General features: G+C 61.7%; 1 protein-coding gene across 1 annotated transcript; it reads right to left on the reverse strand.

The window, feature by feature from the left end:
- Window positions 1–5,263: 5,263 nt before the first annotated feature.
- On the reverse strand, window positions 5,264–23,328 carry CDK16 (cyclin dependent kinase 16). Its single transcript, XM_073322296.2, is given in 19 exon segments — window positions 5,264–5,351; window positions 5,654–5,703; window positions 6,400–6,477; window positions 8,042–8,132; window positions 8,293–8,335; window positions 8,535–8,640; window positions 9,623–9,720; window positions 10,299–10,351; window positions 10,353–10,420; window positions 10,777–10,900; window positions 10,977–11,039; window positions 11,114–11,208; window positions 12,261–12,375; window positions 12,730–12,786; window positions 13,027–13,152; window positions 13,386–13,519; window positions 14,252–14,377; window positions 15,735–15,862; window positions 23,083–23,328. Coding segments are annotated over 17 exon segments (1,533 nt in total). The 5' UTR covers window positions 15,853–15,862; window positions 23,083–23,328; the 3' UTR covers window positions 5,264–5,351; window positions 5,654–5,665.
- Window positions 23,329–26,827: the final 3,499 nt, after the last annotated feature.

Consider the following 26,827-nt stretch of genomic DNA (forward strand, 5'->3'; position numbering starts at 1 on the left):
ACGCGCTATCTCAGAGTTTGGGTGCGGCGCACGGGCAAGGGCCCGGGATCCGCCATCCTGGAAGTGGCTAAAAGGGAAGGGACCCTCGTAGCTTTTAATCCGCCATTTTGAGTGTGGCACCGCATGGTAAGGCCCGGTCGGCCATACTGAGTGTGGTGCACCGCCACGTCCGAGAGCAGGCAGCGGGAGCGGAGCACGCCTTCCCCAGAAAGCCGGAGCCCCCTTCACCGCCATCTTGGTGGTGGCAAAAGTCGCCTGCAGAGACGCCATGTTTGGTGTGGCATAAAATAAAACAGACCACATGGGTCACAGGTCTGGCGGGTTAAAGCGGGGTGGGGGGGGCTGGGAGCCCGGACACCTGGGATTTCTCCCCAGCTCTGGGAGGGGAGTGGGGTCTAGTGGTTAGAGCAGGGGGCTGGGAGCCAGCACTCCTGGGTTCTCTCTCTGGCTCTGGCAGAGGGGCGTGGGGTCTAGTGGTTAGAGCAGGGGGCTGGGAGCCAGCACTCCTAGGTTCTCTCTCTGGCTCTGGCAGAGGGGCGTGGGATCTAGTGGTTAGAGCAGGGGGCTGGGAGCCAGCACTCCTAGGTTCTCTCTCTGGCTCTGGCAGAGGGGCGTGGGGTCTAGTGGTTAGAGCAGGGGGCTGGGAGCCAGCACTCCTAGGTTCTCTCTCTGGCTCTGGCAGAGGGGCGTGGGGTCTAGTGGTTAGAGCACGGGAGAAGGAGCCAGACACCTGGGTTCTATTCTGCCACCTGGGTTTTAAGAACTTCCAGCAAAGCACGTAATCCATGGGCTCACAGGTGTGGGCCTGGGCCACAGGATATCAAGCTCGATGGGCCTGTGGCTCTGATGGGGGGCCTGAGGAGCTACTGAGCTGCATGGGCCCGTGGGTCTGATCCCAGGGCAGGCGACCCACAGCTTGGATTCAGCAAGTGGGGGGTGGGTCCCATAGTTAGGATCCACCATCCACTCCCCCATCTGCAGGGTGAATGAAGACGCAGGACGCCTGGGTTCCATGGAGACTTTAATAATTTCCATACATTGAGTGCAGAACAGTCTCTCACCCCAGACAAAAAACGAGGGAGGCTCCGTCTCCCACGCAGCTCAGATACAGCCCTCCCCCCTCAAACATTGATATGTATAGGCAGGTTAACCCTTTGCCTGCTGAGCCAAAGCCCCCCTGTCACAGAGACTCCCACCTCCATCTACAGGGCTGGGGAGGACACAGCTGGCAGGGGAGGGGGCTCTGTCCCTACTGAATCCACTCTGGACCACTGCAGGGCCCCCCAGGCATGGAAATCCAGTCCAGGGTCCCCCTTTCCATGCACAGATCTAGTCTGGCAACCTCCTCCTCCCTGCCCAGGGATCCTCTGAGATCCCCTACTCTCCAAGATCCCTCTTTCCTCCACCTATATGGATCCATTATGGGATCCCCTTCTCCTGCATGCAGGGATCCAACTCTAGGATCCCTCCCTCCTCCCCACCAGGGATCTGGTCTTAGCCCTGCCCCCTCCTCTCCAGTCCAGGATCCCACCCTCCTACTCATGAAGGGATCTGATGTGGGATTCCCCCTCCATGCAGGGTTCACAGCTGAGATCCCTCCCTCTTCTGTGCACAGGGATCCAGTTCCCCCCAGTAAAACCCACCACCTGCCAGGAATGGATCCCAGACCAAACCCACCCACTGACCCCACCCCACTGGCACCGCCCCCCACCACAGCATCTCGCTGACACTCCCCAGGCCCCAGTCCCTGCCAGGTGCCCAGCAGAGAAAGAGAAAACAGACACCACCCCGCCCAGGGACTCTCACTTCGTCACCTTCAGTCTTATGGGTCAGAGCAGGGGGGCAGAGGGGGGAACAGTGGAAATGTGGGGGACCATTCTGATCCATGAGGAGAGCTGGCTACATCTCAGCGCCGGCCGAGCCTTCCTCATGCAGCATTACGGGAGGCCGTTCCCCGCTGCCCCGCCCCAGAGGTGGCTGCAGTTCAGCTGGGGGGGGGGGGGTATTGTCATTTTTATTACTATGGGTATGGCTCTTCCAAGGAAAGACATTCCATCCCACAAGCACTACATGCTGCATATAAAAAAGGCTAGATATGTACATATATACACACACACACAATATATAGAGAGAGAGAATGGAGGGGGGCCGCACTGCCTGGGGGATATAGGGTCCGCCTTTAAACTGACACTCCCACAGCAGGGTTCCAACCCCCGGCCTTTACCCCTGAGTTAAAGGCTTGGCCCTTCCAACTGCAGTTGATCCTTCCTAGCCACTAGGGGGAGCCAGGAGCACACAGAGCCCTCTGGGCGGGACAGCCTGGCCGGGGTCCATCAAGGAGTGCGGGGCAGGGGGCTGCAGGATGGAGCTGGAAGGATGCAGGATCCAATCCTGAGCAGTGCTGGACTAGAGCAGGGACAAGGAGGGATTTGCCTGAGTAACGAGTAAGGACAGAGTAGTAGCTGAGTAGTGTTTTGATTAAGGACTGAGTACCCACAACTGAGCAGGTGCTGGAAAGGGACCGAGTAACATGTGAGTAAGGAAGGAGTAGCAAATCAACTAAGCCAAAGTAAGGGCTAGGTGTGGACCAAGTAACATTTGATTCAGGACTGAGTAAGGATATTAATAACTTTTGAGTAAAAATAAGTAATATCTAAGGGTAAGACTGTCTAGGGACTGAGTAACATTTGAGAAACAATGGAGTAGTGTTTGAGTAAGGTGGTAGTAACATTTTAGTACGGTCAGATTACTCTGAGTAAGGACTAAATTGGGACTGTAAGGATGGAGTACTGTTTGGGGAAGGACCAAGTAACAGTTGCATTAGGGCTGGTAACATCTAAGATAAGACTTAGCGGGGCGGAGCAGCATTTGAGTAAAGACAGAGCAATATCTAGGCTAAGGCTGAGAAGGGCTTGGGTAGGGACTCACAGCTGAGTACAGGCAGGGTAACAGGAGTAGGGATGGAGTAAATCCAGAGCAGTGACTGAGTAACATGTCTGGCCACAGTAACATTGGACTGAAGACTGGGTAAAAACTAAAACCAGATCAAGTAGGGGCTGGCCGAGTATCATACGAGTAAACGCCTAGGACTGGATGGGCTGCCCGGGCCAGTAGTTCCAGTCGCAGCTAGTGTTGCTACCCGGGGAGCTCAGGCGCATCTGTCCTGAGTCAGCAAGAGCATCCCACTAGCCAGGGTGTCTGCCCCTCACTGCTGCTCCAGCTCCTCCTTGTCCTCCCCACGGATTTACGGAGAGACCGGGGGGGCCCACCTCAGCCTGCATGGTCTACAACACAGGTGGCCAGCGCTGGGCGCAGGCTCTGTCTGCGATGGAAATTCCTCGCCCACACCGTCCTAGCCTTGCACCGGCCATTTTCACGGCTGTGGTACCCTGGGGGTTCAGCGTCACCCTGGGAGCGTCCTGCATGCCCAGGTCAAAATTCTTCCTACTCCCCCTCCCTGTGGCCTAGTGAATTTCATTTCTGTTACTTCAGATCACCCCATGATACTCGGACCCCCTTCTGGATTTATGGAGTAAGGACCAAGTAATGTGTGAGCAACCAGCTCAGGACAGAGTAAAGCTCAAGTAAGGATGGAGTAATGTCTGAATAAAGACTGTCAGGTTTGAACAGGGACTGGAGTAACAGGTGAGTAGGACCTCAGTAACCACAGAATAATGTTCGAGGGAAGGCAGAACAGGCCAAGTAACACCTGAGCATGGACTAAGCACTGAGTAGAGAGTAACAGTCGAGTAGGGGCTGAGTTAGGAGTGAGAGGATGTGGAGTAACACCTGAATAAGGACTAAGTATTGACTAAGGATGGGAGCAAGGACTGAGCAGAGAGTCTGGGAAGTGACTGAGGAGGGGCTGAGCCAGGAGCATCCTAGGGGCTGACTACAGCTGTTACTTGTGTAACAGCTGAGGAGGGAACCGAGTAAGATCTCAGGAGGGGTTGAGTGAGAGCTGAGTAACATTTGAATAGGAGCCAAATAAGGCACCAAGGGACTGTGTAAGATTTGACTAGGGGTTGACTAGGGGCCAAGTAAGAGCTGAACAAGATGTGAGTAGGGACCAAGTAACATTTGTGTAAGGACTGAATGCGGTTAAGTATCATCTGAGTAGGGGTAAAGTAAGGGCTGAGTAATATGGGAGTATAGACAGTATTGTGTGAGTAGGACCTGAGTAAGGGACTGAGTAACATGGGAGTGGGGAAGAGATACATGGGAGTTGGAGGAGAGTGTCATGAGAATAGGGGTAGAGTAACATGAGTGGGGCAGAGTAAGGGCTGAGCAACTTGAGAGTAGGAGCTGAGTAAGATGGAAGTAGGGTCAGAGTAAGGGCTGAGTAACATGGAAATAGGGACAGAGTAAGGGCCAAGTACTGTAGGAGTAAGGGCTGAGTAACACAGAAACAGGGCTAGACTAAGGACTGAGTAACATGGGAGTAGTAGCTGAGTAACATGGGAGTAGGGGCAGAGTAAGGGCCAAGTACCAAAAGTAAGGACTGGGAGAAAGGTGCAGCTGGCCCCACGTGAGCCCTGAGTACTAAGTGGGGAAGGGGAGCTGGCAGCCGCCCCACTGAACTCACTGGCGTCAGCCAGTGTTCACCCCACATGCCGACCCAGCAGGACGTGGGGGCGGAGGAAGCCCTGCAGGAAGGGGACATGCTGGGGTTTGGGGAGGGAAGGGGACTCCCCAGGGACACATCACTCGAATGCGGAGGGGTTGCAGACTGTCGGGCACCCCACACACACTGCTGCAAAGGGACCTACCACATCTGGGGTACACCCCCCCGCCCCATTCACACGTCTGCAACAGCAGCCACCCCCCAGTCCCACCATATCTGGAAGACTTCTGTCCCCACAGCTCAGCGGGTGTTGGGTGGCAGGAGAGGAGGATTTAGGGTGGGAGCGAGTGACAGAATATAACCCCCTGGATTAACCCCCCCACCAGGCAACCTGGGGGGTACAGAAGGGGTTGTGGCCCCCTCCCCCACAGAGGGGGCAGAATCAAACATCTCCATGGAAACATAACTCCGGGGGGCTGCCCCCCCATGCCCATCCCTCCCGGCGAGGGGCGGGGGGCTATAGATTATTTCTCTATATTTATAATATTGCCTTGAAAAAATAAAACTTAAACAACATGGGGGGGGCATCTGCCGTCCAGCCGGCGCCACCCCGCCCCAGGGCACGGCCCGAGTCCCATCCCCGAAGGCGGCGTCCAACCCAAAGGGGCAGAGTCCCGGCTGCGGGCGGGGGGGGCGGGTTTATGTCAGGCCAGCCCCTGCCCCTCCCACGTCACTGTGGCTCGGCAGGGTCACAACAATAAGCTGGGCCGTCGGTTCTGCCCGTTCACTGTGGGGGGGAGCAAAAGGATTAAAGAGAGACAGCGGCCTCCCCACCGCTGCTGGGATTCCCCCCACACTGCCCCCCATCCACCCCCAGCCTATGCCCCCCATGCCGCCCATCCTGCTACAGCCAATACAGTGCCCGTGGGGCGGGTGTGTATTGGGGGTGATAAGGAGCAGGGTGCCCCATGTGCTCCCAGCTGGGGGAGGAGGTCCGGATGAGGAACCTTGAGGGGGGGTGGCGGTGATGGGGGGCCAAGCTGAGAGCTGGGGGGGGCCATGGGAGGGAGGATGTGGGGGGGGAAGTACCTGACCCGAAGGCTAAAATTCAGTGTCCACTACCCGGAAGGCGGCACCCCCTGCGGGAGAGGAGAGAGCGTTCACCGCGCAGCCGGGGCCTGGGGAGCAGGGCCGGGGGGGGGAGTCTTCAAGGGGGAAGCTTCACCCCCATCCTGAGCAGGAAGGGCCCTAGCAGGGCTGCGGCAGGTGGTCCCCTCTCCCCCCTGATGGGGGGTCCCAGCTGGGGGTAGGTCAGAGATGAATTAGCTGCCCCCCAGAACAGACCAGTGTCAGCAGTCAGGTGCTGGAGGGCACGTTAAGTCGGGGCAGGGGGGAAGAGGGCTTGGGGAGCATGTCTGTGTGGGCAGAGGGGTCAGCAGGGGGAGTTGTGGGCGGGGTCCCCCCTCAGTCAGACAGGAAGGGGCTGTGGGTGGGTCGGGGGGTGTTGGGGAGGCTGCGGGGGGGGGGGGGCATGTCTCACCTGACTCGGGCAGGGAGGGCCTGTAGGTGGGTCAGGGGGCTGCGGGGGGGATGTGGGGAGCCATGTCTCACCTTAGTCAGGCAAGGAGGGGCTGTGGGTGGGTTGGGGACTGCAGGGGAGGGCTGGGGGGGCCCATGTCTCACCTGTGTTGGGCAGGGAGGGGCTGTGAGTGGGTCAGTGCGGGGCTGGGGACCGCAGGGGGCCATGTCTCACCTGAATGGGGCAGGGAGGAGCTGCGGTTGGATCAGGGCATTGTTGGGGGGGCGACTGCGGGGGCTGGGGGGCCATGTCTCACCTGAGTCAGGCAGGGAAGCTGAGCGCAGCCCCGTCTCCTTCTGTAGCTGAATCTCCTTTAGTGCAAATATGGACGTGGCTGCGGAGACACGGAGAGGGGGCGGTGGCAGAGGGATCACAGGGGGCAGTTACAGCTCCCCACAGCCCTGCCCCCCACTCTGAATTCCCTCAGCTCCACCCGAGTCTGTACACCCCCAAACCACCCCCACCCAACTCATAATGTTCCTCTTTGCCCATCTTAGCGCCACCCGACTCAGCCCCCCTGCCACCTACAGCACCCCAACCTGCCCTGAGCCCCCCGGGCCCTGCCCAACTCAGCCCCCGCCCTCCACCTCCAGCACCCCAACCTGCCCCGAGCCCCCCGGCCCCACCTGACTCAGCCCCGCCGCCACCTCCAGCACCCCAACCTGCCCTGAGCCCCCCGGCCCTGCCCAACTCAGCCCCCGCCCTCCACCTCCGGCACCCCAACCTGCCCCAAGCCCCCCAGCCCCACCCGACTCAGCCCCCCCGCCACCTCCAGCACCCCAACCTGCCCTGAGCCCCCCAGCCCCACCCGACTCAGCCCCCCCGCCACCTCCAGCACCCCAACTTGCCCCAAGCCCCCCAGCCCCACCCGACTCAGCCCCCCCCGCCACCTCCAGCACCCCAACCTGCCCCAAGCCCCCCCCCCGACTCAGCGCCACCTCCGGCACCCCAACCTGCCCCGAGCCCCCCGGCCCCGCCTGACTCAGCCCCCCCCTCCACCTCCGGCACCCCCAACCTGCCCCGAGCCCCCCGGCCCCACCTGACTCAGCCCCCCCCTCCACCTCCGGCACCCCAACCTGCCCCAAGCCCCCCACCCCCACCCAACTCATAATGTTCCTCTTTGCCCATCTTAGCGCCACCCCGACTCAGCCCCCCTGCCACCTACAGCACCCCAACCTGCCCTGAGCCCCCCGGCCCTGCCCAACTCAGCCCCCGCCCTCCACCTCCAGCACCCCAACCTGCCCCGAGCCCCCCGGCCCCCACCTGACTCAGCCCCGCCGCCACCTCCAGCACCCCAACCTGCCCTGAGCCCCCCGGCCCTGCCCAACTCAGCCCCCGCCCTCCACCTCCAGCACCCCAACCTGCCCCGAGCCCCCCAGCCCCACCCGACTCAGCCCCGCCGCCACCTCCAGCACCCCAACCTGCCCCAAGCCCCCCAGCCCCACCCGACTCAGCCCCCCCGCCACCTCCAGCACCCCAACCTGCCCCAAGCCCCCCCCCCGACTCAGCGCCACCTCCGGCACCCCAACCTGCCCCGAGCCCCCCGGCCCCGCCTGACTCAGCCCCCCCCTCCACCTCCGGCACCCCAACCTGCCCCGAGCCCCCCAGCCCCACCCGACTCAGCCCCCCCGCCACCTCCGGCACCCCAACCTGCCCCGAGCCCCCCGGCCCCACCTGACTCAGCCCCCCCGCCACCTCCAGCACCCCAACCTGCCCCAAGCCCCCCCCCAACTCAGCGCCACCTCCAGCACCCCAACCTGCCCTGAGCCCCCCGGCCCCGCCTGACTCAGCCCCCCCCCTCCACCTCCGGCACCCCAACCTGCCCCGAGCCCCCCCCCGACTCAACACGACCTCCAGCACCCCGACCTGCGCCAAGCCCCCCCACACGGATCACTCACTGTCCGGGAGCTTGGTGACGCGCTCGCCCAGGCAGTGGAAGAAGAGATGCCCCATGGCCTCGGCCGCTGACATCCGCTTCCGCCCCTCGAACTGCCGAGACATGCCCCCCCGGGGGGGGGGGGGGGGTTAGAGGTCTGGACACGCCCCAGGGGGCAGACACACCAGCACCCCCGTCACCCCCAAATCCCCCACCCCCGATCCCACGCTACAAGCCAAGGTAACCCGGCCCCTCCGAACCCCCGTCTCTCACCTGCAGCAGTTTGCCCAGCAGGTCGGCTCCATCACTGTCCAGCCTACACGGGGCACATGGGAAATATCAGCCCAAAAGGAGACCCCATAAAACCACAGGGGGATTTACACACACACCCCCGCAGCCCACAGGGAGATCCTACCCCCCTGGTCCTCCCCCCACAGGCCCCAGGAGGATCCGGCCCCCCGGCCCTCCCCTCGCAGCCCCCGGGACTCCCCGCATGCAGCAGCCCCAGGGCCGACCTGGGCGCATGATTGAGCAGGGCCTCGGGCCGGTACTTGGGGTAGTTGTAGGATCGGAACTCCTCGTTGGACAGGATTCCCGGCCACGTCTCCTCATTGGGGGTCCCTGGGTGGAGGGCAGAGGGGATAGGGTGAGAATACGACAGGGCCCCGTGGAGCCCCCCCGCCCACCCTCTGTAGCACAGCACCCCCTGCTGAGCCCCCCCACCCTCCCCTTGCAGCACGGTGATCCCTGCTGAGCCCCCGCCCACCTCCTGAAGTGAGGATGATGTGGGGATTTTCCCTTGTTATGTTGTGTGTGAGCCTCTGTGAGTTTTATTGTTTTGTATGAATACTGTGTGTGCCTCAGTTTCCCTGTGTGTTGCTCCAATGCCTAAGTGGTGGGAATAGGGGTGTGTGACTTTGGCCGAGACCCTCGGGGGGCAGGTGAGGTGGCTCCAGCTGCCTGCAGGTAGGCGATGGCCCATGCCCTTCGTAACCGGAGACCCAGGCGGGGGATGCAACCAGGTGACTCTTTGCCGGGAAGCGAGACAAAGACAAGGAGAAGCAATGGGGCTGTCTGAGGTGGGGTGCCTGGAAGCTGGGCAGTCTGCTTGGGGGGACTGGAAGAGGCAGGGAGTCCAGGGCATCTGGCCCAGGACTCCCCAAGATGGACTTGGCTGAAAGTCTCTGATTTCTAGGTTAACAAGCTCCGTTCTACGCCGTGTTCCTGTCCTCTAATAAACCTTCTGTGTTCCCGGCTGGCTGACAGTCACAGCTGGCTGCAGAGTCGGGGGGCAGGAGCCTGACCCGGGGAGGAATCGCTGCAGGAAGCGCACGGGGACGCTGAATGCTCCGGGGTCAGCCCCAGGAAGGAGGAAGCTGGGGCAGCGTCTTGCCCGGGCGACAGTCTGCTCCGAGACAGGAGGGTCCCCCAAAATCCTGTTCCAGAGCACAGCCCCCCATGACTCTGCAACACACGCGCCCCCCCCGCCCGCAGCACGACACCCCCTGCAGCATGGCACCCTCCGACCATGCTCCCTGCAGCACAGCACCCCCCGAGCGCCCCAATAGCCCCCGCTGAGCCCCGCCGAGCGCCCCCCTCTCACCAAGGATGCGGAAGATGAAGTGCAGTTGCTCCTCCACGGTGGAGCCGGGGAAGAGCGGGCGGCCCGTGGACATCTCGTAGAATATGCAGCCCACGCCCCTGGGGGAAGAGGCGCTGGGGTCAGGGCACCCAGAATTTGGCGGGGGGGGGTCTCCCTGGCACAGCCCCCACCCAGTTCCCATGGGCGCTCAGAGGCACGGCACCCCCACCCCAGCGCTACTGACAGCAAAACCACCTGGGCTGCAGGAGGGGACCTGCCCCCCACCAGGGCTGGCGTGGCCCCCCCCGGGCTGGTCTAAAGCACCAGAAGGGCGGGGGCGGGGGGGTCAGTGTCACTGAGCAGGCCCCACTGGACAGAGTGGGGTGGGGAGCTGGGGACTGCGTGGGGGATGGGGAGCTCCTGGGGGAGGGGGCAGCAGTTCGGGTGTGGTATCCAAGGGGTCCCCACATGGTTGGGGGGGGGGGGAGAAGAGGCCAGGCCCGGATAGGGGAGCTGGACTGGGAGCAGGAGGAGAGGAAGGTGGTCCTGAAAGGGGGGAGGGGCAGGAGGGGGAGCAGAAGGGGGCTGGGGACTGGTATGGGGTGGGAGGAGAAGCGGGGTTAGGGTGGGGTGGGCAGGAGGAGGGTCCCAGGCCAGACAAGCGTGGCACCAGCCACCATGGCACCCCCTGGCTCACCACATGTCGATCTGCGTGGAGTACTCGGTGGAGCCCAGCAGGATGTCGGGGGGGCCGGTACCAGAGCGTCACCACTTCGTTGGAGTACGTCTTGGTGGGGATGGACTTGGCCCGCGCCAGACCTGGCATAGAGAGAGTGGGCTGGCACTGGAGGGCTGGGGGCCAGTCAGGGGGGTCTGGGGGTTCAGGGGCTCGCAGAAATTGGCCAGCTTTAACTCACCACACTCGTTGCTGAGCAGGTTCTGGGGGGGGGCTAGGGGGCTCACCGAAGTCGGTCAGCTTGAGCTCGCCCCGCTCGCTGATGAGCAGGTTCTGGGGGGCGGGGTGGGGGTTTGAGGGTGGTTGGGGGTTCAGGGGGGCTCTGGGGCTCACCGAAGTCGGCCAGCTTGAGCTCGCCCCGCTCGCTGATGAGCAGGTTCTGGGGGGCGGGGTGGGGGTTTGAGGGTGGTTGGGGGTTCAGGGGGGCTCTGGGGCTCACCGAAGTCGGCCAGCTTGAGCTCGCCCCGCTCGTTGATGAGCAGGTTCTGGGGTTTGAGGTCGCGGTGCAGCACCTTCTGGCGGTGGCAGTACGCCAGGCCCCGCAGTAGCTGGAAGAGGAAGAGCTGGGGGGGACGGAGAGACGCCATCAGCCTGGCCCTGGGGGGCCCCAGGAGCCCCCCCCGTCCTCCCCACACTTACCTTGACATTGTGCATGTTGATGAGGTTGCCGCAGTCGTCCAGGTACTGCTTCAGGTCCTTGTCCTGCAGGAGCAGGGCAGGGTTAATGCCGCTCGGACGCCGGGGTCCCCCCGAGCCGCCCCCAGCCCCCCACTCACCAGGTACTCGAAGACCAGGGTCAGCGACTTCTCCGTGTGGATGATGTCGTGCAGGGTGACAATGTTGGCGTGTTTCAGGTCCTTCAGCAGGGACACTGGGAGGTGGGGGGGGGGCAGGTCGAGTGAATCTCAGCCCCACAGCCCCCTAGCCTGCTCCCCCCGGCACCTCCAGCCCACCCCCCAGCCTGCCACCCAGTATCTCCGGCTCACTCCCCGGCCCACCTCCTGGTTCCTGGTCCCTCCAGCCCGCCTAACAACCTGTCCCCCAGTATACCCAGCCTGCCCCCTAGAACACCCCCCAGCCTGCTCCCCCCGGCGTCCCCCAGCACCTCCGGCCCACCTCCCAGCCTGCCCCCCTGGCACTCCCACAGCCTACTCCCCCGACACCTGTGACGAAGTGGGACTGTTCTTAATGTTCTCTCTGAATATGGTGTGGGTTCCTCAGTTTCCCCTAGGCAGTTCTTAAGTATCTAGGTGGGGGGATAAGTGGGTGCGACTGTTGCAGAGCCCTAGAGGGCCAGTGTGATGGGATCTGCACAGAGAATGGCCGACACCCTGTCTCTTGATGGCCTGGGCCCCCCCTGCAAGGTGCCAACTGAGGGGGTTGGAGAACAAAGAGATTAGGTGGCCTCCTGGCCCGGGGAAAGAGGCAAAGGCCAGAGGAAGGGCTGGAGGGTTTCAGTTTTGGAGCTGGCTGTGGGGGGAAGAGAGGGAGGCCCAGACCCGGGGTCTGACTGCCCTGGCCCCAAGATGGGCCTGACTGAGGGGTCCTGGTCTCTGTACCTACAAGCTCTGGTTTAGACCATGTTCCTGTCAGCTAATAAACCTTCTGTTTTCCCCACTGGCTGAGAGTCCCATCCGACTCTGGAGTTGGGGGGCAGGACCCTCTGGCTCCCCCAGGACCCCGCCCCATGCGGACTCGCTGCGGGAAGCACACAGTGAGGCAGGGGAGGCTGAATGCTCCGGAGTCAGCCCCAGGAAGGTGGAAGCTGCATAAGCTTTGTGCCCTGGGGACAGTAGCTCCAAGAGAGAAGGGTCCCCCCGAGTCCCGCCTGGCTTCGTAGGGAGCAGTTCCAGTGCATCGCCCCGGGGACTCCGTGACAGCACCCCCACAGCCTGTCCCCCAGCCCGCCCCTCGAGCAGGTACCTTCGCGGATGGCCGTGCAGGGCGCCCCCTCCTCATGCTCCAGGCGGATTTCCTTCAGCGCCACCAGGTTGTCGGTCAGTTTGCTCTTGCCCTTGTAGACAGTGGCGTACGTCCCCTGTGGGGCAGTGAAGGGGGGGGGGGGGGGACAGAACTGGAGGTCACAGCTGGGGGGCCCCTCCTGCCCCATCCCCTAACCAGCCACTTGCCCTCCTTCCCTGGCCCATGGCCCCCAGTCCAGCCCCCTGATCTCTGCCCCATCACCCCCCAGCCCTTCCCCCTCACCCCACAGTCCCATCCCCCATCCTCTCCCCAGCCCCATGGCCCAGCTCCTGGCCCCTCCCGCCCCCAGTCACTTTCCCCCTCCCCCGCCAAATCTCATCCCCTGGCTCGGATCTGGGGTGGGGCGGCATTAGGGTCAGGATTCCTGAGACAGAACCCCACCCACCCACCCCCAGGGCCCAGCTCCCACCTCTCCCAGCTTGTCCAGCTTCACGTAGGTTTCCAGCTTCCCGAAGCCGATCTCCGACTGCAGGCAAGAGACCAGCCGTGAGACGCCTGCCGGGGAGGGCTGGCTCCCAGCGGGGGGGGAAATGGGGGGGCCGTGGGGCAGGGGGCCAGCTGTGGGGCAGCCAGGGGGCACCGTAGAGCAGGCAGCCGGCGAGGGAACACTGGGGGTGGGGGGCTGGGGGGCAGGATGGGGGCACCATGGGGCTGGCTGGGGGACACGCGGGGGGCACCGGAGGACATGCGGGGGGCAGGCTCTCACCAGCGAGACACGGCGCAGCCGCCGGCTGAGGGGCTGGTCGAACAAGGGGCTGTTCAGTGCCAGCTTCTCCAGGCAGCCCTCGGGCAGGCGGATGTCGGCCGGCAGAGAGAGCCGCTTGTTAATGTCCTGGGGGGTGCAGGGAGGGGGGTCACGGGCACAATCAGCGACCACCACCCCCCGCCCTGCGGTCGGTGACCCCCTGCGACCTCTTCCCTCCACAGCCCTCATCCTCCCCCCGCATATCACCTCCACCCACCCCTAGATCCCTGACCCCCTCTCCCCACCATCCCCCCAACCCTCCTGCCACCCTCCCCCAGGATCTCGCCCCAGTCCCCTCGGAGCCCGGCCACCCCCCCCACCTCAGAGGAGATCTTGCGGGCCGAGCTGTGGCGCATGCGGACCCGCACGGGGGACTGGACCTCGTCGGACGAGGTGCCGGACGCCTGGTCGCTCTCCCCGTCGGAGCCCATCTTCACGTCCTCCTGCACCATCTCTGGGGGCGGGCGGGAGGCAGAGCAGAGGGGGAGTTACCGGGATGACGGAGACCCCCAGCCAGCCCCCCCACAGCTCCCCCTGCCAGAGACCCCCCAACTGGCCCCCCCCACAGAACCCCCTGCCAGAGACCCCACAGCGCCCCCTGCTGGAGACACTGCACTGCCAGCACCCCAGCCAGCATCAACACACACAGCACTCCCCCCGCCAGCCCTCGCCACAGCGCCCCCTGCTGGAGGCCCCCACCCAGCCAGCCCTCGCCACAACGCCCCCTGCTGGAGGCCCCCACCTCCCCCAACACTGCCAGGCAGCCAGAGGCAGCAAACCCAGGCGGGCTCAGCGTGCAGTGGCCAGCACACCCTGAAAGCGTCTGGAACTCTGAGAGCGACCCCCCAGGGCTCCCCCGCCGCTCACCCGCTGCCCCCGCGTCCTGCCAGCCCGGCTCAGCTGCCCACATAATAAAACATAAACCACAGCCACTGAAAGGGGGAGGGGCTGGTTACCCCCCCCACTCCGTCAGCACTACAGCTCACGAGTTCCCCCCGCTCTGACCACTAGACCCCACTGCCCACCCAGAGACAGGGAGAGAACCCAGGAGTCCTGGCTCACAGCCCCCTCCACACTCTAACCCACTAGCCCCCATTCCTCTTTCCGAGCGGTGATCGGCTCCACAGAAGGGGAGCTGACTGGCTCAGGGGGGTCCCTGGGGTCTGCGCTGCCCCTCCATAGTCACCTAGTCGGCTGGCACGGGCGAGGTGGGCGCTCAGGCTGCGGGTCATGCCCGGGCGCGGCCGGCGCTGCAGGAAGGAATAGACGCTGCGCGAGGCGCCCCAGGGACGCCCGCTCTTCCCCGCCAGGCCTGGGGGGCACGAGACATGGGGCGCAGGGGAGCCCAGCCCACAAGAAGAGAAAGATTGGGGGAGGGGGGCAGTCACACAGCCAGGGGAGAGGATGTGGGGGTTGGGTTGGGGGACCATATAGAGAGGGGAGTAGATGGGGGGGGCGGCACAGCTCAGGGGGGTGGGAGGATAGGAGGAGGGGATCAAACAGCCAGAGCAGGTTGGGGGGCAGATGTGGGGGAATCATGCAGCCCAGAGGAGGGGGGGGCAGATGCGGGGGGTTACAGAGCCAGAGGGAAGGGGGTGCGTGGGGGGTCCAGGTCACAGAGGTCACACAGCCGGAAGGGAGGAGGACAGGGCAGGTGGGGGGGCAGAAATTAAACACAGACAAAAAAGAAAAGAAAAAGAAAATGAAGAAACAAAAATACAACAGAACAGAAACAAAATCCGGGAGAGACCAGCCGGGGGGGACGTACCCGTGGGGGAGCCATGGACACCCCCACACATCAAGCCAGAGCACTGGGGTCCAACCATCCCCATTCCTGAACTCAGCCCCCATCCTAATCCCGACCTCCCAATTAACCCTTCAAAGCATCAGTAATGCCCCCAGCATCCTGGCTCCCAGCCCGCCTTGCTCTAACCAACAGACCCCACTCCCCTCCCAGAGCCAGGGAGAGAACTGAGGAGTCCGGGCCCACAGCCCTACCCAACCTGGCTCAAACACCCCCATTTGGGGCTTTGGTCAGGTCCAATGGATGTGAGACCCGACTGTCACACCCCTACAGCAAAAGTGGGATGGTATATTCCACCTGGCCATTGGCCACCTCTATGGAGCCCACCCAATCGCTGCCTAGGCTGGTTCCCAATTGGGCCACCAGCAATGGAGAGGGTGGGGTGAGGAGGGAAGAGGAGGCAGCCTTTAAAGGGACGGCCATGCCCAGAGACCACCACATAGGCACAGCCAGGGAGGTCTTAAAGGGGCAGCCACATCCCCGGACCCTTTAGGAGTCCATCACATCAAGGGACGTCTTAAAAGGGCCATAACACCCACAGGGAATGTTAAAAAGACAACCATGCTCAAGTAACACCTTAAAGGGGCGGTTATGCCTGCAGAAAGCCTTAAAGGGGTGGCCTTGTGCACAGACCCCTTTAAGGCACCGTCTTGTAAGTGGAACACCTTAAAGGGGCAGTTAATGCCTCCAGGCCCCTCAAATGTCTTAAAGGTGCTCTCACAGCAAGAGCCAGCTTAAAGGGAAGGTCTCAGTCCGGATCTCGTCCACACCCAGCACAGAAAGGTCTCATGGGAAGGCACCGGAGTGGGCGGAGCTGCCCCGGGCACCAGGATCCGCAGCGGGCCCGGCTGGGGGAGGGGCTCACCGGTGTCACTGCTGTTGTTCTCCTCGATGTTGATCTGCTCATTGAGGTTCTTCTCGGCCGTCCGGCTCCCCCGCAAGGTCATTGAGAGCTGCCTCTTGATCTTCTTCATCCGATCCATGGTGGGGCCGCTGCACAGAGGGGAAAGGACACCACAGCCTGAAACACCAGATCAGGTACACAAGGAGGGTTGCCCTGGTACTGGGATGCAGTCACCTCTGGGGCAGGGCAGCTGGGGAACAGCCGCACATAACGCTGCACAGGGAGGGCTGCCCTGGCGCTGAGATGCAGCCACTTCTGTGGCGGGGCAGCTGGGGAAAAACTCTAGAGGAAAGAGTCTAAGGAAATGTACTAACCATGAGCCCCCTACCCTGCTCCCCGGCTAAGGGCCATGCCAAGCAGAGGTCGGTCGGGGCCGGGGCTATGCACGGAGTCGATGCTCCCACCCCAGCATGTGTCTCACGTTACACCCCGGGAATGGACAACCCGGATGGATTAGTCACCCCACAGCATGGCTATCCAGCCAGTGCTCCCCACATCAAACCCAGGGGTCAGCTGGTCTGATGCCCCCTCACATCAGACCCATGGGACAGCCAGTGACCCCCCAGATCAGACCCCACAGGTCAACCAGCCAGTGCCCCCCGAATCAGCCCTACAGGCCAGCCAGCATGGTGCCCCCCCCCCGCCCGGTATCAGACTCATGGACCATAGGGAACACCTGGGGGTGGGGTTGGACCCATATGTCTCCCACAAAGGGTCAGCTGCAGGGGGACTTGGGGTGGGGCCCTCACCAGGAAAGGGGCACAGTAGCTGATGGGTGGAAGGACTGAAATGCTGCCCCATTAACTCTTTAGACTAGCGATGGTTCACAGGCCATTTGATGTTACTATGGCGATGTCTGAACAGCTGACTCTGGGAGGAGCTTGGGGCATGTGGGAGGAGCCAAGGTTAGTGTGAGAGGCTTGGGATTCTGGAAGGAGCCTCTGGCAGGGGGTCAGCTCCAGGAGGGTTACTGACAGCACAGAAGGGGTCCCAGGATGATCCCAGCAGTTGGATGGTCCCATGGTGATGGTGAATTAGCAAAGTGTACTTGCTGCCATCAGTAGGCTCCAGGAGTAACGCCCGGCTGTGACACCGGAGGCAGTTCACATCCCTCCAATTGGTTGGGGGCTGGAGAAATACCCACAGTCTCCAACTGCTGCTCCACTGTCAGTACATGGGGGAAGGATCCGCCACGGTTGAGGGCAACAGTGGGTGAAAGTACAGAGAAGCACAGGATGGCAATAGCCAAGCATGGAGCTTGGCAGGGGGCTGTGGGGTGGGGGACTGGGCAGGGGCACTCTCCCCTGGCAGGCAAGACCGGGCGCTGGGGGGGTGCTGCAGCAAGCAGGGCAGGAAGCACTCCCCCCGGCAGTCATGGCTGGACTCTGGGGGACACCATGCTGTGGGGCAGGGGGCTCAGGAGGAGGTGCTGTCCCCAGGCAGTAGGGCCGGGCACTAAGGGCACCGTGCTGTGGGCAGGGGGCTCGGCAAGGGGCGCTCTCCCCTGGAAGGCGAGGCCGTGCTGCAGGGAGCTGGGCCGGGACTCAGCAGGGGGCATTCTCCCCCAGCTGTCAGTGCTGGCCCCACTGGGGGGCAACTCAGGCCGCCTGCTTCCCCTTACTTCACCATATGGAGGTATCCGCAGAATCCTTTTGGCTTGAGCCACCTGCTGGGGCCAGGGCACAAATCCAGCCCCATGCAGCCTTGCCCCCCAGCACACAGGGCACCTACCGCACAGGCTTATGCCAGGCCAACCCCAGCCCAGGGCTACTGAAGCACCTGGCAGCTCACCTGTCCTGGCAGGGAGTGGGGTCTATGGTTAGAGAGGGGGCTGGGTTCTCTCCCTGGCTCTGGCAGGGGAGTGGGGGCTAGTGGTTAGAGCAGGTGGGGGCTGGGAGCCAGGACTCCTGGGTTCTCTCCCTGGCTTTGGGAGGGGAGTAGGCTCCAGTGGCTTTGCACCATCTACCCATCACTGCCCTTTTGTGGGGGACTTTGAGGGGGACCTGAGCAAGCAGCAGCCCCTTCCCCTCACTCCCTGTCCCCTCTAGGTGCTCCCAGCTGGCACAGGTGAGGAGATAGCTCCACATACACCCTCCCTCCATGGCTCTGGATGCCCACAGGGGTCCTGTGAGCAGAGCCGGGTGCAGGCTCAGCCCCGGATACGGGCAGGGGAAATGCCAGAGCCCGGCTCAGGTCCCCCTGACCTTATTCTTATCCCAGACCCACCTTCGCCACCAAGCCCCAGCTCTGGGACTCCCAGGAGCCGGGCACCAGCCTCCCCCATGGGTCCCCCACGCAGCAGGGGGGCACCAGCAACAAGCCACCTCCATCACCCAGAAAGGACTCGAGGGGGCGGCAAGGCCAGGGGGAGGGGAGTTTGACTGAGCTGGCTTCCCCCGCAGCCCTGCTGGTGCCCCTCACTCCCACCCCGCACCCCCTGCTAGCCCACCCTGGCTCCCTCCACACACACACATCCAGTGCCCCTCACTCCCGCCCCGCACCCCCTGCTAGCCCACCCCTGGCTCCCTCCACACACACACATCCAGTGCCCCTCACTCCCGCCCCGCACCCCCTGCTAGCCCACCCCTGGCTCCCTCCACACACACACATCCAGTGCCCCTCACTCCCGCCCCGCACCCCCTGCCAGCCCACCCCTGGCTCCCTCCACACACACACATCCAGTGCCCCTCACTCCCGCCCCGCACCCCCTGCTAGCCCACCCCTGGCTCCCTCCACACACACACATCCAGTGCCCCTCACTCCCGCCCCGCACCCCCTGCCAGCCCACCCCTGGCTCCCTCCACACACACACATCCAGTGCCCCTCATTCCCGCCCCGCACCCCCTGCTAGCCCACCCCTGGCTCCCTCCACACACACACATCCAGTGCCCCTCACTCCCGCCCCGCACCCCCTGCTAGCCCACCCCTGGCTCCCTCCACACACACACATCCAGTGCCCCTCACTCCTGCCCCGCACCCCCTGCTAGCCCACCCCTGGCTCCCTCCAGCTCCCCACCCAGTGCCCCTCACTCCCACCCCGCACCCCCTGCTAGCCTACTCCTGGGCTCCCCTCACTCCCACCCCTGCAGTGCCCCTCCACACACCCCCTGCTAGCCCAGCCCTGGGCTCCCGCTCCCAGCTGTCCTGGGGGGCACATCCAGTGGGTCAATGGTCCAATCCAAGGAGCACCTGTCTCCACAATTACCCCCCCGCCCCAGCGGCCAGGCGCACCCCCCCGCCCCAGCGGCCAGGCGCACCCCCCCGCCCCAGCAGTAAAAGGCCAGAGATGCGGGTCAGCCAGAGGGAGGCGGCCCAGGCCTCGAAGCCGCAGCTACAGACTCCGTGGGGGGGTGAAGCTGGGGGGCTGCCTGGGGAGCAACTCACTGAGCTATTAATACCTCGGGGGACCCACTGACCTACCGGGGGGGGCGGAGCCCGGGGCAGCAGCCCAGGGACTGGGGCAGGTAGACCTGCCCTTTCAGAAGAGGGAGGGGCCATGCAGGGAGAGAGCTGCCCCCCAGACAACCCAGCACCATGCCCTGGACCAGCCCCCGGGAGCCCCATGCCTCCAGCCCCCCCATTCCCACCACCCCAAACCCCCCATCCACGCCCATTCAGGGCCCCAGACCTCTGAACCCTCCAAGACCCCCAGCCCCCATCCATCTGACCCCTCAGCCCCATCCCCCGAAAGATACCAAATCCATCCCCTAGACACTGCCCCCCCCCCGAGATACCCCTGGACCTGACCTCCATCCCGAGAGCCCCATCTCCTGAGCCAACCTCCCCCCAAAGATCTTCCCCCACCCCCTCACACCCGCTTCCTTCAGCCCATGGACCCAGCCCGACAGCCTCCCCCCCCGCCCCAGCAAAAAACCAACCAACACTAAGATCCCCTGGCTCAGACCCTGCCCCCAGACCTCACCCACTCCTCAGCCATAAACCCTCCCCCCGCATCCTACCCCTTCTCCAGCCACAGAGCCCCTTCCCCTCCCCAGCACCACATGGGCACTGGAGCCAGGGTAGTGTCCTGCTCCCCGCAGCATTGGGGGGGCAGGCAGCCAGGACTCCTGGGTTCTCTCCCCAGCTCTGGGGGGGAGGGGGAGTGGGGTCAAGTGGTTGGGGGGAAGGGGGGAGAGCCAGGACTCTGGGGCTCCATTCCCAGCAGCTGGCACCAGGTCACACTCCCCCCAAGCTCTCTGCCGGAGAGAGGCGGCCCCAGGGACAGAGGCCAGGACACCAGGCATCCAGTCCGTCTGAGGCGAGCACCGGGGGGCAGATAGGGCAGACGGGGGGAGGGGAGGGGGGGGCGCTACCAGCACCAGCCAACCGGGTCTGACTGGGGGCGGTAAGCAGCCTGGACAGGCTCTCAACTCCCCGAGTCAGCCATGCCACAGCCAGCCCTTCCAAGGGGCAAGGACGGGGTGCGATAGGAGCCCCCCCAACTCCCAGACTGATCTGCTTGGAAGGGTCAATCAGCCAGGCCGCTGCCCCCCACCCCAAGACACCAGCCAAGCAGGAGGCCCCGGATCCGCCTGCCCGCCCACCCAGGGGACCCTGGGGTAGGGCGAGGGGGCCCCGGATCTAGCCCCCCTCTCAGACACATCCAGCCTGTGCAGTGAGCATGAACCATGGGACAACAGCCCCGCACTGCAGCCCCCAACTGTGCCCCTCCCACTGCCCCCCAACACACCCAGTCCCACATGGTGGGACCCTATCCAAGGAGCATCAGCTACCACAGGCCCACAAGCCAGCCTGGGTCATGTCCCGCCCCAGCCAGAGCCAGCCCCCCACAGCTTGATATAGACCCCTTGATCAGCACCCCCCCCCCACCACCACACACACACAGGCCGATCCAGCCCCACAATCAGCTCCCTCCCCCACACACACAGCCCAATCCAGCCCCCCCCCCTCCCAGCTCAGCCCCACACTCAAAATAACCACATGACTTAGATTTAACTCAGGCTGGGGCCTTTGCAGTGAACTAATCCCATCTGGGGGGGACCCCAGATGCCAAACCCCGACTTATTCCCAGGGGTCAGGGGTACACAAATCCAGCCTTGTCCATCTCCCCCCAGCACATGGGAGAGGGGGGCAAAGACGCCCCCCCTTGCTATCCCCCCAGGATTCCTGCATTCACTCACTGAAGGGAAAAGCCAGGAATCCCCCTCCCCACTACCAAGATCCACCCCAGACATGGGGGTGGGAATGTCCACCCACCCACAAACACCCTCACTGCAGCGACCAACCCCGCACATCCCTCCCCGCCCCCCACACAGGGGGAGCGACCCCTCCGCCTGTCCCAACACATGCGGGAGTGGGAGCAATTCCCCCCCCCCTTCCCCAGATTTAGCCTGACTGCACAGGGATCTGGTGAGTGGAGAGATCCCAGGGATCTCCCAAAATGGATTCCAGCAACCCGTCTCTCACTCTGCCCTCGCCACGCTGGGGGAAGACACAACACGCCACTCCCCAAATGTCCTGGATCTATTCCAGACACCCGATCCCCTTCCCACTGTATCCCCTGGGTAGATGACTGGTGTGAATTCCCCCAATGAGCCGGAAGCGAGTGCAGAGGGATCCATTGATGTGGCTAGATCTGTAGTGAGAGGTCATAGTGGATCACAACTGGGGGAGCTCCCCAGACCAGCTAGAGAACATGGTGGGGGCTCACCCCAGATTATTCACCTTCTGCAGAGACCAGAGCTAGATCTCCAAGGCAAAGAGCCTCGGTAGATCTCTTCTGGGACAGAACCAGTGAGAGGGGAGCAGAGCAAAAGATACCCAGAGTGACAATCCAGACTAGATCCCCCCGACACCAACAAAACAGGACGCGCAGATCCCAGAACTGAGAGTAGATGCCCAAACACTGAATAATGGGGAGAGGGATACAGTAGGTGTAGCAACAGTCCCAGGCAAACAGGGCAAAATAGATTGCCAGCCTAATAGAGTGATCTAGTGAGGGCCGACTCCCAGGGAATGTCACACGGGATCTGGGACCTGGGGGTCCGAGTGGATTCCCAGCCCAAAAGAAGTGCATAGATCTCCACAAGGTGACAGGGGATTTAAGAATGTGAGGATCCCTGCAAGAGTTAGCATGAGGGGTAGATCCTTGCAGGGAGGTCAGGGTAGATCCCTGGGGGTCACAGAAGGATCCCTAGGCCAAGGCATAGAAGAACAGAGGAATCCAGTGTGGGTAGATCCCAATACCAGAACATAGATTCCAGAATAGCAAAAGTCACCATGGATCCCCCAGTCCATTAAGGGCTGGGATCTGAGTGATACAGTATGAGTATATCCCATGAGAATAACGACAGGTAGATCCCAGATGTTGCAGCAGATCCCCCAGCCAATGGGAAAGCAGAAGATTAATCGTTTTTAGGTGCACTTCATGAAGTGGATCACATAGGACAGCAAAGGTGGGTAGATCCTAGGGTCAGAGATCACAGGGGCTACCAAGCCTGGTAGAGAATCCCATGTGAGTGGATCCCATAAGGTCAGAAATCATTACAGACCCCTAATGAATGGGGAAGGTGCGGAGGGCGATCCAGTGCATGCAGATCTGATGTAGCTCAGGTGGGTAGATCCCATGGGTCACAGTTGATCCCCCCAGTCCCAGAGGGGGGAGAGAAATTCAGTGTGAGTTGACCCCATGGGACCAAGTGGGTGGATCCCGGGCACGCAGTGGACCCCAGCCCGATGGGACAGAAGATCCGTGGGATAAAGGGGGTCCCGATCCCATGGGACCAAGTGGCTGGATCCCAGGCACACAGTGGATCCCAGCCCGATGGGACAGAAGATCCAGTGGGTGCCGATCCCATGGGACCGAGTGGGTGGATCCCGGGCACGCAGTGGATCCCAGCCCGATGGGACAGAAGATCCGTGGGATAAAGGGGGTCCCGATCCCATGGGACCAAGTGGCTGGATCCCAGGCACACAGTGGATCCCAGCCCGATGGGACAGAAGATCCAGTGGGTGCCGATCCCATGGGACCGAGTGGGTGGATCCCGGGCACCCAGTGGATCCCAGCCCGATGGGACAGAAGATCCGTGGGATAAAGGGGGTCCCGATCCCATGGGACCAAGTGGCTGGATCCCAGGCACACAGTGGATCCCAGCCCGATGGGACAGAAGATCCAGTGGGTGCCGATCCCATGGGACCGAGTGGGTGGATCCCGGGCACCCAGTGGATCCCAGCCCGATGGGACAGAAGATCCGTGGGATCCAGCGGGTGCCGACCCCGTCGGGCTGCGGCGGGTGGATCCCCGGGTCCCAGTGGATCGCCAGGCCCCGCCCCACGGGGTGTCTCTTACCCTGGCTGCCGCTGCAGGGGGCTCAGCGCTGCTGCTGCGGGTCCCAGTAATCCTCAGCCATGGCCGCCGGCTCGGCCGCCCGGGGCTCGGCTCCCCTCAGCCGCCCATGGTCCCCCAGAGCCCGGCGAGAAAGGGGATCGGGGGGGGGGGTGCGCAGAAGTCTCCTCCCAGCGAGCGGCGCCTCCCCCTCCGTCTAGGCCACCTCCCACCCTGCGACTGGCTCGTGCCGGCCCCCGGCCCGGCCTTCCCCCCTCCCTGCGGGACGTACCACGCCGCGCACCACGGGAGGGCCACACGCAGGGAGCACTCAGGGGCAGGCCGAGCCCATCCCCGACGGTGGGAGAATTAGGGATTCGCAACCCCCATACCCCTAGGGGCTGGTGTTAAACTAAGAGGGCAAAAAAGGTGGAAGAAGGCAATCACCCCCCCCTCTTTTTATTTGGTACAGTCTCAACTGGAACGGCCCGGGAGGGCGCTACCATTACTGAGAGGGAGGACCGCCCTGAAAGCGGAGCTCTAATCCCCCTGCTTTACGGGACCCGCGGGGAGAGATCAATAATATATGAAGGGATATTATGACGCATTAATTAAATAAGCAGTCTGATGAAGGGAGCCCAGTAGCCAATCGATACTAACCCCCCAGTTTTTAGAATGGTACTTTCTCAACCGTCTTCTGTTTCCTCAATGGAAAGGTCCCCAATGGCCTTCTCCTCCTATGGGGGCTGTACCATTATAACCAGCAGCGGGGGGAGGCAATGACAGGCTTTTTCTACCTGGCAGCCAAACAGAGCCACAGTTTCATTCTCTATGTGCATCTCTAGCCTATTGAAGCACAAAGAGGAATATGGAAAGCGGGATAAGCCCTGTACTGGCCGGCTCTATTCCTCCCCACAATCCAGAGTGAGCTCGCCCGACCTCTTCTCTCGTAGCTGAGAGGATGGGCGATACCATTCAAAATAAGGGTGTCCACTTATATAATGGGACTGGGCCATAGAAACAAAGGGAATTTAAACCAGGATGTGTAACTCAATTAACCACAAGATGTAATTACAGGTCTGAGAGATGGGGAATTAAAAGGGCTGAGGAGCAGGGAGTCTCCATTCTCCCCTCCTACACAGGGAAGATAATGGTTTGACCCATTGAGAGGGGCCGGAGCGGTTGGGCGCTACCACAGAGCAAAGCGGGAGGGGGATATTTATATATCTGGACTCCAACATTTATAAACTATAAAAGAAACCAATGTATAACTTTTTCAGAACCCTATTTAAATATTAGCACTTGAACAAAGGGGTTTGGGTGAGAGGGGGCGTAATACATGGTCACACATAGAGGTTGATAATGGTTTAATCCGCAGACAGTACTGCACAACCGTTGGCCGCTACCATAAATAAAAACGAGGGGAGCAGATTAGAAAATAGGCTTCTACCAAAATAAACAGAGTAAGAGTGGCTCAGACGCGATTTATGTCAATTTTCAGGTGCCCATTTAACACCGAGAAGCGGGGTGAGAAGAGGGGGAGGCGAACCCCTTGGGGGTTAATAATGGTGTAGCCCGCGACCGTTGGACCCTACCATTAAACGCAATGGCGGGGTTCCATAAAAACGGGGAAAAGGGGGGTTAGAGAGGTGGACTATCCCTCCATTGTCCCTAAACACCCCTCCACCCCACCCATCCCCCATTATCCCCAAACACCCCTTCCCCCATTACCATCATACAGGACACCCCTCCCCCACCCATACCCACATCACCCCAAACACCCATCACCCCTCCCCCACCCTATCATACAGCACGCCCCTCCCCCACCCATACCCCCATTATCCCCAAACACCCCTCCCCATACCCCCATTGTACAGGACTCCCCACCCATCATCCCCAACACCCCTCCATCCCTGTCGCACCAGCCCCCCATTATCCCTGCACACCCCTCCATCCATCCACCCGTCTCTCGATTCATCCATCATACACCCATCACCAAACATCTGTCCACGTCTCCATCCCCATCCATCCATCCACCCCGCTACCCAATCCATCCATCCCCACACACCTCTCCAGCCATCCCTCCATCCTACACCTCTCCATCCCCAGACACCCTCCTTCCATCCCTCTATCATACACTCCTTCCATCCTTCCACCCCCACACTGACTCACTCGTCTATCCCCAAACATCCTCCATCCATCCAATCCCCCATCCCCAAACACACCCCTTCCTCCTTCCATCCGTCTCCACACACATCCATCTGTCTGTACAGCGCCTGGCGCGACGGGGCCCCAATCTTGGTAGGGGTCTAGGCAGCGCCCAGCACGATGGGACCCTGATTTTGGTCGGGGTCTGGGCAGCACCTGGCACGACAGGGCCCCGATCTCGGTCAGGGTCTGGGAAGCGTCTGACACGATGGGGGACCCTGATCTTGGTCCGGGTCTGGGAAGTGTCTGGCACAACGGGGTCCCAATCTCGGTTGAGATCTGGGCAGTGCCCAGCATGATTAGGCCCTGATCTCGGTCGGGGTCTGGGAAGCGCCTGACACGATGTGGGTCGCTGATCTCAGTCAGGGTCTGGGCAGCGCCTTGCACAACGGGGCCCTGGTCTCAGACGTGGCCTATAGGTGCTATTGCAATGCAATGACTCACCCTATAGAGTCCGTAACAGAGCAGGGAATGAACCCAGGAGTCCTGGGCTGTCTCCCAGAACCTGCTCTCCTGGCCCTTCTCATCAGTCTCTAGAGATCTTTCCCTTCCTAGCTGAGTCCCAGAGCCAGCGATGCCGCGGCCCCCGGACCATATGGCCGTGCACTGCAGGCTGGCCAGAGCGGGCATCTGTTCATTGCTGTCCTGTTGCTGTAGCTGGCATCAGGTTGGCGCCCCTGGTGCCACCTTTATACACATCCCGCATCACAATAGATAAGCAGGGCGGGGAAACACCCAGGGCTTTGGGGAGAGCTGTGCTGGAGCCCTTCCACTGCAGCAAGTGATCCCCTCGCTGCAGAGCTTGGAGATGGGATACCGGGCTAGATGAGCTCATGGCTCTGATCCAGGGAGGTGGGGGAGGAGAGGATACCAGGCTGTGAGAGGGCACCAGTTTTCAAAAATGGCAAGTAGATTTCCAAAAGTGGCTAGTAATTTTTTTCAAAAGTGTCTAGTGACGTCAAGCACCTTCTATGGTCCTGATTTTAGGGGCTTTCTGAAAACCAGGCCCTCTTTAAGGCATTACACAGTGGGCAACTACAATGATCCAGGCCCTCAAAAATTGCTAGATGCTTTTGTAAATCTTGAAGCCAAACAAGCCCAGTCTCCTACCCTCGAGAATGCATAGCCACCACAGCCTAAAGTTTCAAAAGTGGTTAGTACATGTACAAAATTGACTAGCAAATATTTCAAAAGTAGCTAGTATTTTTCCCCAAAAGTTGCTAGCAAATGTCCTAGAAATTATTAGTGCATTTTCAAAAGCGGCTAGCATATTTTTCAATAGAATATTATATTTTCAATAATGATTAGTGGCTATTTTAACATGTCTAGCACATTTTCAAGAGTGGATAGTATTTTTTTTTAAAGGAATAGTAAATTTTGAAATGTGGTGCTAGTCAGGTTTTGAAAATGGCTGGTCAGGTTTTCAAAGGTGGCTAGTACATTTTCAAAAATGACTTAGTAGATATTTTAAATGACAAGAGAGTTTTCAAAAGTGGCTAGTAATCTTTTCTTTAAATGACTTGTCAATTCTCAAAAGTGACTAATGCACTTTCAAAAGTGC

This window comes from Lepidochelys kempii, chromosome 23 (assembly GCF_965140285.1).
Source record: "Lepidochelys kempii isolate rLepKem1 chromosome 23, rLepKem1.hap1, whole genome shotgun sequence".
Taxonomy (NCBI): Eukaryota; Metazoa; Chordata; order Testudines; family Cheloniidae; genus Lepidochelys; species Lepidochelys kempii.